The sequence below is a fragment of the Oncorhynchus keta genome, unplaced genomic scaffold, assembly GCF_023373465.1.
Source record: "Oncorhynchus keta strain PuntledgeMale-10-30-2019 unplaced genomic scaffold, Oket_V2 Un_scaffold_3114_pilon_pilon, whole genome shotgun sequence".
Taxonomy (NCBI): domain Eukaryota; kingdom Metazoa; phylum Chordata; class Actinopteri; order Salmoniformes; family Salmonidae; genus Oncorhynchus; species Oncorhynchus keta.
Genome location: NW_026290913.1, coordinates 83,542 through 95,399, shown reverse-complemented (window position 1 = coordinate 95,399; position 11,858 = coordinate 83,542). Strand labels below are relative to the sequence as shown.

At 43.5% G+C, this 11,858-nt stretch overlaps 1 protein-coding gene across 1 annotated transcript in view; it reads left to right on the top strand.

Annotated features, from left to right (window-relative positions):
• The first annotated feature begins 5,160 nt into the window (after positions 1 to 5,160).
• The window catches only part of LOC118372196 (protein FAM214A-like), a 27,822-nt gene continuing 21,124 nt past the window's right edge, over positions 5,161 to 11,858 (top strand). The window contains exon 1 of the mRNA XM_052515797.1: positions 5,161 to 6,437. Within this exon, the coding sequence (XP_052371757.1) occupies positions 6,407 to 6,437 (31 nt within the window). The 5' untranslated portion in view covers positions 5,161 to 6,406. The remainder of the gene's footprint in view (positions 6,438 to 11,858) is intronic.

Sequence of the window (11,858 nt, the reverse complement as noted above, 5' to 3'; positions counted from 1 at the left end):
CTTTTCTGGCCCTCACTGGGGGCAGGGTTCCCTGGTTTAACCTGAAATCACAGTTGGAGGAAACCCGGAATCTGGAGGAAATAAAGCAGGAAATCCCAAATCCTCCAACCAGGACTTCTGGAAAAACATTATTTAAAGTTCCTGGAATTATGCATCCTTACTTGGGGCCTCTTCCAGAAATTATTCATATTTTATAAAGAGCTCTGGAAGGTTTAGTTGAACAACAAAAAATACGGAAACCAACTCGCTGACATTTATTTCCAAAGAGAACCCAGTAATTCAGTCATTTGTTCCCTTTGAATGTATGCACACATGACTGTAAGTCGCTTTGGATAAAAGCGTCTGCTAAATGGCATATATTATTATTATTATTATTAGTAAATAAGTGGGGTCACCTTCCCCTAGATCAGCACTCCTACTCCAAGACACTGTCCTCATGGGCCACAGTATCTCATAGCTTGGTTGGTTTAATCATTGAGGTTCTAATATTCTTGGCTTTGCTACTGCTCGCTCAGTGATGTGCAACATCATCTGCTGTGTTTGCTAAACAAAACAAAACATGGAATAGAAATAAGAAAGAGAAGCAAGTGATGATGTCATCCAGCCTTGGATTTTCAGTGTTAAAATGTAACATTTTCTGTAGTCACTAAAAAGTAGAAAATAAACAGTTGAAATTCCAGCACCTGAATCCAGACTCATGTCATTTCCTTCAATACTGATGTTAGACTCAAAAGTGTATTTCATATGTACAGTACCAGTCAAAAGTTTGGACACACCTACTCATTCAAGGGTTTTTATTATTTTTAATATTTTCTACATTGTAAAATAATACTGAAGACATCAAAACTATGAAATAGCACCTAGGGAATCATGTAGTAAGTAAAATTGTTTATATTTGAGATTCTTCAAAGTAACCACCCTTCTCCTTGATGACAGCTTTGTACACTCTTGGCATTCTCTCAACCATCTTCATGAGGTACTCACCTGAAATGCATTTAAATGAACAGGTATGCCTCATTAAAAGTTCATTTGTGGAATTTCTTTCCTTCTTAATGCATTTAAGCCAATCAGTTGTGTTGTGACATGGTAGGGTTGGTATACAGAAGATAGCCCTATTTGGTAAAAGACCAAGTCCATATTATGGCAAGAACAGCTCAAATGAGCAAAGAGAAACGACAGTCCATCATTACTTTAACATGAATGTCAGTCAATTTGGAAAATGTCAAGAACTTTTAAAGTTTCTTCAAGTGCAGTCGCAAAAACCATCAAGCATTATGATGAAAGGACACCAATAATAAGAAGAGACTTACTTGGGCCAAGAAACACAAGCAATGGACATTAGACCTGTGGAAATCTGTCCTTTGGTCTGATGAGTCCAAATTTGAGATTTTTGGTTCCAACCGCCGTGTCTTTGTGAGACGGCAGAGTAAGTGAACAGATGATGCATGTGTGGTTCCCACCGTGAAACAGAGACGAGGAGGTCACTAGGTAGCCTAGTGGTTAGAGTGTTGGACTAGTAACTGAAAGGTTGCAAGTTCAAATCCCTGAGCTGAAAAGGTACAAATATGTCGTTCTGCCCCTGAACAGGCAGTTAACCCACTGTTCCTAGGCCATTATTGAAAATAAGAATTTGTTCTTTACTAACTTGCCTAGTTAAATAAAGGTTTGCTGGTGACACTGTCAGTGATTTATTTAGAATTCAAGGCACACTTAACCAGCATGGCTACCACAGCATTCTGCAGCGATTCTGCAGCGATATGCCATCCCATCTGATTTGCGCTTAATAATTTGTTTTTCAACAGGACATGGCCCAAAAACACACTTCCAGGCTGTGTAAGGGCTATTTGACCAAGGAGAGTAATGGAGTGTTGCATCAGATGACCTGGCCTCCACAATCACCCAACCTCAAACCAATTAAAATGGTTTGGGATGAGTTGGACCTCAGAGTGAAGGAAAAGCAGCCAACAAATGCTCAGCATAGTGGGAACTCCTTCAAAGCTGTTGGAAAAGCATTCCACGTGACTACCTCATAAAGCTGGTTGAGAGAATGCCAATAGTGTGCAAAGCTGTCATCAAGGCAAAGGGTGGTTACTTTGAAGAATCTCAAATATAAAATATATTTTGATTTGTTTAAAACTATTTTGGTTACTACATGATTCCATGTGTTATTTCATAGTTTTGATGTCTTCACTATTATTCTACAATGTAGAAAATAGTACAAATAAAGGAAACCCATTGAATGAGTAGGTGTGTCCAAACTTTTGACTGGTACTGCATGTAGTAGATCAAATGTGTTTTGAACTGCAACTGGCACCTACCCCCCTAGGCACTTCACCTCTGTAGATTGTTATTTTACTGCTGCTCTTTAATTATTTGTTACTTTTAGGTATTTTTCTTAAAACTGCATTGTTGGTTAAGGGTTTGTAAGTAAGCATTTCACTGTAAGATCTACTACACCTGCTGTATTTGGCGAATGTGACAAATAAAATGTGATTTGATTGACATGTTCTTTTAAATGCCCACTGATACACTGCACTTCTATTCTTCCACCACTAGATTGCAACATAACACAGTGTAACCCAGTCACCTGCAGAGGGATTCCTCCAGCTGATACAGTGTTGTTCTACTGAGGTCTCTTTGTGTTGTCATCACCACAGATCATACAGAGTTTCCTTTGTCCCAGGCATGTCAAATGAGTCAAATTTTACCCTTTAAAACCTGTTTTCTGTTTGTTTAATTGAATGTCCCACCCATCCAGACACTTTAGGACAGGTTAAATATAGAGAATGGATCAGGGACCAGAGTGGAGACAGACATGCCTTAATATAATAATAATATAATAATATAATAATATAATAATATATAATAATATATATAATAATATATGCCACTTAGCAGACGGTTTTATCCAAAGCGACTTACAGTCATGTGTGCATACATTCTACGTATGGGTGGTCCCGGGGATCGAACCCACTACCCTGGCGTTACAAGCACCATGCTCTACCAACTGAGCTACAGTTGCATAACAGGTTATCTGTCAGTAGCATTTTATCTGTCCCTTGTTTTGGAATCACACATGCATGCGCACAAGCATATGCACAACCATGAATATTGTTTCAATTATGAACGTCAAGAGCAAGCGGCTTATAGGTCAACAAGTTTGAGTGCAGTAATGAAATACATTACATGACCAAAAGTATGTGGACATCTTCTTCCAATATTATGGGTATTAATATGGAGTAGGTCCCCCCTTTTCTGCTAAAACAGCCTCCACAATTTTGGGAAGGCTTTCCATTAGCAGTTGGAACATTGCTGCAGGAACTTGTTTCCATTCAGCCTCAAGACCATTAGTGTGGTCGGGCACTGTTGCTGGGCGATTAGGCCTGGCTCGCAGTCGACATTCCAACTCATCCCAAAGGTGTTCGATGGGGTTGAGGTCAGTGCTCTGTGCAGGACAGTCAAGTTGTTCCACATCGATCTCGACAAACCATTTCTGTATGGACCTCGCTTTGCGCACGGGGGCATTGTCATGCTGAAACCTGAAAGGGCCTTCCCAAACTGTTGCCACAAAGTTGGAAACACAGAATAATCAAGAATGCCATTGTATGCTGTAGCGTCAAGATTTCCCTTCACTGGAACTAAGGGGCCTAGCCCAAACCATGAAAAACAGCCCCAGACCATTATTCCTCATCCACCAAACTTTACAGTTGGCACTATGCATTGGGGCAGGTAGCGTTCTCCTGCCATCCGCCAAACCCAGATTAGTCCGTCAGACTGCCAGATGCTCCAGAGTCCAATGGTGGCGAGCGTTACACCACTCCAGCCGACGCTTGGCATTGCACATGGTGACTTTAGGCTTGTATGCGGCTGCTCTGCCATGCAAACCCATTTTGTGAAGGTCCCGACGAACAGTCATTGTGCTGACGTTGCTTCCAGAGGCAGTTTGGAACTCGGTAGTGAGTGTTGCTTCAGCACTCAGCAGTCCTGTTCTGTGAGCTTGTGTGGCCTACCACTTCACGGCTGAGCCGTTGTTGCTCCTAGACGGTTCCATTTAACAATAACAGCACTTACAGTTGACCGGGGCAGCTCTAGCAGGGAATGAATTTGACGACCTGACTTGTTGGAAAGGTGGCATCCTATGACGGTGCCACGTTGAAAGTAACCGAGCTCTTCAGTAAATCCGTGTTTGTCTATGGAGATTGCATAGGTGTGTGCTTGATTGTATACATGTGGCTGAAATAGCCAAATCCACTTGAATGGGTGTCCACATACTTTTGTATATAAAGTGTAGCAAGGAAGCCACCCTTTGTCATTTTGCAGTGGTATGATTTATTGTCTTTCTGAATGTATTGTTGCTCTGAATGGATCTATGACCATTTTTCCTCTGTGAGCAATACATGGTTAACAATATTACTCAAAATTATCAATAGTGAGTACTGAGTAACGAATACAACATCCCTAATCTCATTATAGGCCTTGTGAGAACTGGTGGCCTGGATTCGTGTTGTCGTTATTGACCGACTCACTGTATTCACTTTCAAAGACAATCAAAGCTCTGACTACTATGCATAGTTCAAACAAAAAATCTCAAATTTGAATTGTCAAAGTGCTACGATATTATCACTCTTTTAATCTGCCTATGCTGCGTTCTCGTGTTATTAGAGTTCCCAGGCGACCCTCCAAATCAGAGTATAAATGGGAAACTCGGAGAAAATTGTCTCCTGAGTTTACGACGTCGTGACGTTTCACCACTGACCTTTTGCATTGCCAACCAAAAGATGACAACTCCAATATTGGTACAAATGTAGCTACTTTGACCATATTGTCAATGTTCAACAATTTAAACAAGCCAACTAACTTTATTATAAACAGCGTTAGCTAGTTTATCGGGCCAGCTAAAATGTGCTAATCATATTGGTTGAAGAACTGTTCAGACCAAAAAGCACATGAATAAAACGAAGTCGTATTTCACAACTACGAAATATAAAACCCAGAGGAGCACATCAACGCAGCACTAATCTGTATCCGAGCATGTCAGGCACCGAGAACAAAATGTTCACATACAAAATACACGTGCCACGTGCAGACGTGAACGCGCATCCAATCCACCAATCAAAACAGAGCAGTGGCCGTCCCGCTACAATGTATCAAACCTGGCCTGGACTGAGGTACACTACACAGAGTTATAATGTTAATTTCAACCATGTTTAGTGCATGATATTTGTTGTCATTTTGACACATTGTCAAACTGTAACCAAAAAGTTTCTAGATCACGGTTGCTATCGCAGCAGGTTCACAGGAAAGACTGGTACAGGAAAGTGGTCTGGCTGTTGTTGGGACACGTGACTGAGAAAAGACTGCGCTGATCTGTTTTGACCCAGGGACATTGTTAGAGAGAGGGAAAGAGAGCACACCAACGAGTTTAATGATAAGAAAAACCACACAATATAATTTTGTTGCGAACGGTATGCGCCTGTAATATGTTATTGAGTTGGACGAAGTTCGCTAGTCAGCGAAACGTTGTTTTGGAAGAAGGAAAAAAGCTCGCTAGCCATTGCGAGAAGTTGGAAAATAAATGGTCAGCTTGTTTTCTGACAAACTTTTGATTTGATAGGAAGCTAGTCAACAATAACTAGGTAACTGACACGGGTCGTGGCTACTTTACCTCACTATGTTTCAAGACGACAAGTGGAACTGATGCTTCTGGACAACACGGCGTTTAGCTAAAGTTGGCTGTTTTTCCAGAATGATCGGTTGAACGAGGTCTGTCCTTTCCCGGAGCCCATTGTTATCGGAGGTGATCACTCTACCTGCGGGTGGGGTGTTTTGTTTGAGAAGGTCGGCATCAGATCAGATGCCTGTGTGTTGTTTGTTTGGTCAGCTAGCTAAAGCCACGGTAGCTAAGCCAAATAGGTGAGGTTACAGTAGCACAGCAAGCTGAGAGAGAGAGATGCTTCGTGACGGGACTACTGTCGTGGTTTTGGTGGTGGAATTTGAGACGTTTATTTTTGGGGGGTGGACAGTCAGATTGTCAGCTCAATGCCTTGTTGGCTAGCTAGGTGGTTGATGAAGCAATAACTCGGAGCTAATCTAATGTTTGACGGTCAGATTTAGCTAGCTAGCTCAACTGTTCGTTGGCCAGTTAACAGTGGATCTGACTCGATGGACCTGTACAGTAGCAGTTTGGTAACAAAGCGTTGCTTTGTCGGGTAAATTAGGGGGCGAGTGGCAGCATACAGGCCACCCAGCTGGTATTGTTGCTTAATGCAATAAGTCAGCAATCCTTTGGAAGATTTGGATCCACACAGTCAGACACAGCAGTATATTGCTGTCAGGGCTGTGTGGACGGGAGTCTTCAGACCGAAGACAGACAGACAGAGGCTGCCAGATTCCCAGAGGGATCGAGATGACACTGGCTAACATGAAACCAGAGCGAGGTAAGCTGATCTACATGGATTTATTCCATGCCAACAGAAGCTATACTGTTCATGGTGTTCGTCTGTGTGAGCCTTCACTACGGTGCCCATCATTGCAGTACTGAAAGGGTCATGAGGATCATATTGACATGATCCATCGTTGGCCTGTGTGTGTTGCTGGATCAGCAGAATGTAGCCAGCCAGGCAGTCCCCGGAAGAGGGAGAGGTATCGGGCAGAGAGGGAGAATGATGTAACAGCTGATTAACTTGCTTGCCTGCCTGTGTTGATAACAAAGTAAACCTGACCCAGGCAGGCCAGTGAGGCCACGGAAATTAGGACATTCTGACTGCCAAATTACACAATGGATTGGTGAACAAGATGGCTACAGATATCTGAGCAATGGTTCAATTAGAACAACACAATGTCATCTTGTAATTTCTGTCAAAAAGCTGTTTTTGGGGGACAAAATGCAGTAGGTCACACTGACAGGGTGGAACAACTCACTGCATGATAAAACAGCTCCTTTTGTGTGCCTGAGAGCTCTGAGTTATTCTGTCAGTCTCTGGTATGGGTATGCTGCAATGCTCAAAGCCCTTTGTTCGAACTGAACATCTTCACTGTGACTCTGAATCATCACTATGAACAGAGACTTCGATCTGCTCTCTGCCTTCTGTACTGTCTGTGTGTTTACATGATGTATGATTAAATCAAATCAAATTTTATTTGTCACATACACATGGTTAGCAGGTGTTAATGCGAGTGTAGCGAAATGCTTGTGCTTCTAGTTCCGACAATGCAGTGATAACCAACAAGTAATCTAACTAACAATTCCAAAACTACTGTCTTATACACAGTGTAAGGGGATAAAGAATATGTACATAAGGATATATGAATGAGTGATGGTACAGAACAGCATACAGTAGATGGTATGTACAGTAGATGGTATGTAGATGGTATGTACAGAGTACAGTATATACATATGAGATGAGTATGTAGACAAAGTAAACAAAGTGGCATAGTTAAAGTGGCTAGTGATACATGTATTACATAAGGATGCAGTCGATGATGTAGAGTACAGTATATACGTATGCATATGAGATGAATAATGTAGGGTAAGTAACATTATATAAGGTAGCATTGTTTAAAGTGGCTAGTGATATATGTACATCATTTCCCATCAATTCCCATTATTAAAGTGGCTGGAGTTGGGTCAGTGTCAATGACAGTGTGTTGGCAGCAGCCACTCAATGTTAGTGGTGGCTGTTTAACAGTCTGATGGCCTTGAGATAGAAGCTGTTTTTCAGTCTCTCGGTCCCAGCTTTGATGCACCTGTACTGACCTCGCCTTCTGGATGATAGCGGGGTGAACAGGCAGTGGTTCGGGTGGTTGATGTCCTTGATGATCTTTATGGCCTTCCTGTAACATCGGGTGGTGTAGGTGTCCTGGAGGGCAGGTAGTTTGCCCCGGTGATGCGTTGTGCAGACCTCACTACCCTCTGGAGAGCCTTACGGTTGAGGGCGGAGCAGTTGCCGTACCAGGCGGTGATACAGCCCGCCAGGATGCTCTCGATTGTGCATCTGTAGAAGTTTGTGAGTGCTTTTGGTGACAAGCTGAATTTCTTCAGCCTCCTGAGGTTGAAGAGGCGCTGCTGCGCCTTCTTCACGACGCTGTCAGTGTGAGTGGACCAATTCAGTTTGTCTGTGATGTGTATGCCGAGGAACTTAACTTGCTACCCTCTCCACTACTGTTCCATCGATGTGGATAGGGGGGTGTTCCCTCTGCTGTTTCCTGAAGTCCACAATCATCTCCTTAGTTTTGTTGACGTTGAGTGTGAGGTTATTTTCCTGACACCACACTCCGAGGGCCCTCACCTCCTCCCTGTAGGCCGTCTCGTCGTTGTTGGTAATCAAGCCTACCACTGTTGTGTCGTCCGCAAACTTGATGATTGAGTTGGAGGCGTGCGTGGCCACGCAGTCGTGGGTGAACAGGGAGTACAGGAGAGGGCTCAGAACGCACCCTTGTGGGGCCCCCGTGTTGAGGATCAGCAGGGAGGAGATGTTGTTGCCTACCCTCACCACCTGGGGGCGGCCCGTCGAGACCCAGGGTCTCGAGCTTGATGACGAGCTTGGAGGGTACTATGGTATTGAATGCCGAGCTGTAGTCGATGAACAGCATTCTCACATAGGTATTCCTCTTGTCCAGGTGGGTTAGGGCAGTGTGGTTGAGATTGCATCGTCTGTGGACCTATTTGGGCGGTAAGCAAATTGGAGTGGGTCTAGGGTGTCAGGTAGGGTGGAGGTGATATGGTCCTTGACTAGTCTCTCAAAGCACTTCATGATGACGGAAGTGCTTTGTACTGTACTAGCTTGGTCTCTGTCTACTGTACTGGGACCTGTTGTCACTAGTCAGACAATAGGCAGGACCTGCAACGACTGCACAGAAGTTTGATGTGGTCACACAGCAACCACTGTCAGACAAAGGAAGCCCAATCAGAGATTGCTTTTCCTACTACACAACAAACCCCACACCATCAGTGTCCTACACCCCCATCCTACTGACACTGTACTGTAACGTGACTCTCTACCCAATGTCAGGGTGTAAACATGTCGTCCAACACCAAAAGGCTGAGATTTCACCCCTGCACAGTGACTCTGGCTTTACCTTTAAAAACAACCCAGGGTTCATGGCTCTGACATATGGATGTGGTAAACACACACACTGTACATATAGTAATTAAATCACACACTTACTGTTCTACACACTGCAATTTTTATTTTTTTGCTTGGTCAATTGTAAACAACAACACACACTTTTACTGAGCTACAGAGACAGATCTGGCTTTTCCTGCTGGATCTCAAGTTACTGTAGTTGGACTACATTTACATTTGAGTCATTTAGCAGACGCTCTTATACAGAGCGACATACAGTAGTGAGTGCAGACATTTTCATATTTTTTTCTACTAGTCCCCCGTGGGAATCGAACACACAATGCCAGGGTTGTGTGTTCAAGTGCCATGCTTTACCAGCTGAGCCTTTCTTTCCCTTCCCCCTCATATAGATTCTGTGTTCTGCTGTGCTGTTGGTTCCCTGTGGGTCTGTCACGGTGGTTCTATTAATAATGTCTAATTGCAATAGAAGCTGCTCTGGAGCAGTTCCCATATGACAGGCCAGCCGATGCTCCCACTGTTCTATTGTTATTATGGGACATACTGTTCCTCTGGTTGAAAATGCAGACAGACAGACTGCCCTCCCTGTACTCCTCTGACACTCTCTCTCCGCTTGTCCTGATCCCATTCTTCTTTCCCTTCTTGTCTTATCCTCTCCTCCTCCTCCCAGACCCCCTCTCCTCCTCATCTCCCTGGCGAGGAAGGTGTTTACGGAGCATTCTAGCCCCTATGCTGAACTAGTGACAGGAGTTAGTTTACCCCAGTGGGCTTACTCTGTCTTGGTTCACACACCCATAACGTAACAGAGAGAATGTTTAGAGAACGCGTTCTTGTTTTTTTAATGCTTTTACTTGTTATACAAATTCTGATTCACAAGTGCTTTTTCTTTAACTTTATATTGCAACCATGTGTGTGAGAAAGGGAAAGGGAGCCATCACAGTGCAGTGTTTAGCTCAGTGCTAATAAGTGAAGTCATCTGACTGACTTGTTGTTCAACATGTAGGCTAGTGTTGTGGCTGTGGCCCCTGTGCTGGCTGAGAGAGACAGACACAATCGGATGATTATTTGAATCAGCTGTGTCGTGCTAGGGAAAAACCCAAAACGTGCACCCCTTGGGGTCCCGAGGACCGAGTTTGGGAAACCCTGCCCTAATTCTAATCCTAATTGTAACCCTAAACCTAACCCCTAAACTTAAATTAGCCTTTGTCCTCCCACGAGGGAGAGTCCCCCCCTTGTTTTACTATCCTTGTGGGGACAACGATAGGAGAACCAACACACATATTGCACACAGACACAGCTTTAACAGATCTCATAAAGAGCCATGGCAGAACAGTCACAGAAGAGCAAGGAAATGGTCGGATGTCACACACTAAGTACATAGGCTACAACACACACATGATCTCACAATGAGTCATGGTTCTGGAGAGGAACGAATAAGGGAGGAGAGACAGGGGGGGACAAGAAGAATAGATGGGAAGGGGAAGAGAAGAACAAACAGAAACTTCCTGGTCACTGAAGGCATATCGAAGCTTTGTTTACATAAGTGTCTACTGGAACGTGCCTTTGAATCAGTGTTTTTTTGTTTGTTTGGAGGTGTTTCCTGTTGGAGGTCTATCAAGGCATCTCGGGGGATGTCCACACCCCTCAGACAGATTCCCCCCCTCCCTCCCTTATAAACTGGGTGGTTCGAGCCCTGAATGCTGATTGGCTGAAAGCCGTGGTATACCATGCGTATGACAAAACATTTATTTTTACTGCTCTAATTATCAAATCAAATTTTATTTGTCACATGCGCCGAGTACAACAGTCAACACCTTACAGTGAAATGCTTGCTTACAAGCCCTTAACCAACAAAGATTTAAGAAGTTAAGAAAAAATAAGCGTTAAGTAAAAAATACAAAATAAAAGTAACAAATAATTAAACAGCAGCAGTAAAATAACAATACCTAGGCTATATATATATATTTATTTATTTAACCTTTTGTTTAACGGGGCAAGTCAGTCAAGAACAAATTCTTATTTACAATGACAACCTGCTGTTCCCCGGTAGGCCAACTGCCTTGTTCAGATTTTTACCTTGTCAGTTCAGGGATTCGATCTAGCAACCTTTTGGTTACTGGCTCAACGCTCTAACCACTAGACTACCTGCCCTCCCATATACAGGGAGTACCGGTACAGAGTCAATGTGCGGGGGCACTGGTTAGTCGAGGTAATTCAGGTAATATGAACATGTAGGTAGAGTTAAAGTGCCTGTGCATAGATTATAAACCAAGAGTAGCAGCAGTGTAAAATAGGGGTCTGGGTATCCATTTGATTAGCTGTTCAGGAGTCTTATGGCTCTTAATACCAATTACATTGGTAACCAGTTTATAATAGCAATAAGGCACCTCAGGGGTTTGTGATATATGGCCAATATACCATGGCTATGGACCGTGTCCTAACACTCCGCGTTGCGGCGCGCATAAGAGCAGCCCTATTGTCCATATACCACACCCCCTCTGGCCTTATTGCTTAATTAGCCCATCCCCCAAGGCCCCGAACAGCCAGTAGAGCACAGAGTTGAGGGAACTCTGTCCGACAGAACAATCAGACAGTCAATCTGACTATTATGCCAACCTTCTTGCAGTGATTCACCTACAACAGGTGTTTTGTTATTCACCACACACACAGGCGGGTACAAAAGGACAGGCGTAATGTTATTTCACTAACCAGACAGAATGACAGGCATTTACAGCGACAGGTGTTTTTGTTCTCACAGAAAGGGTCAGTCACGTC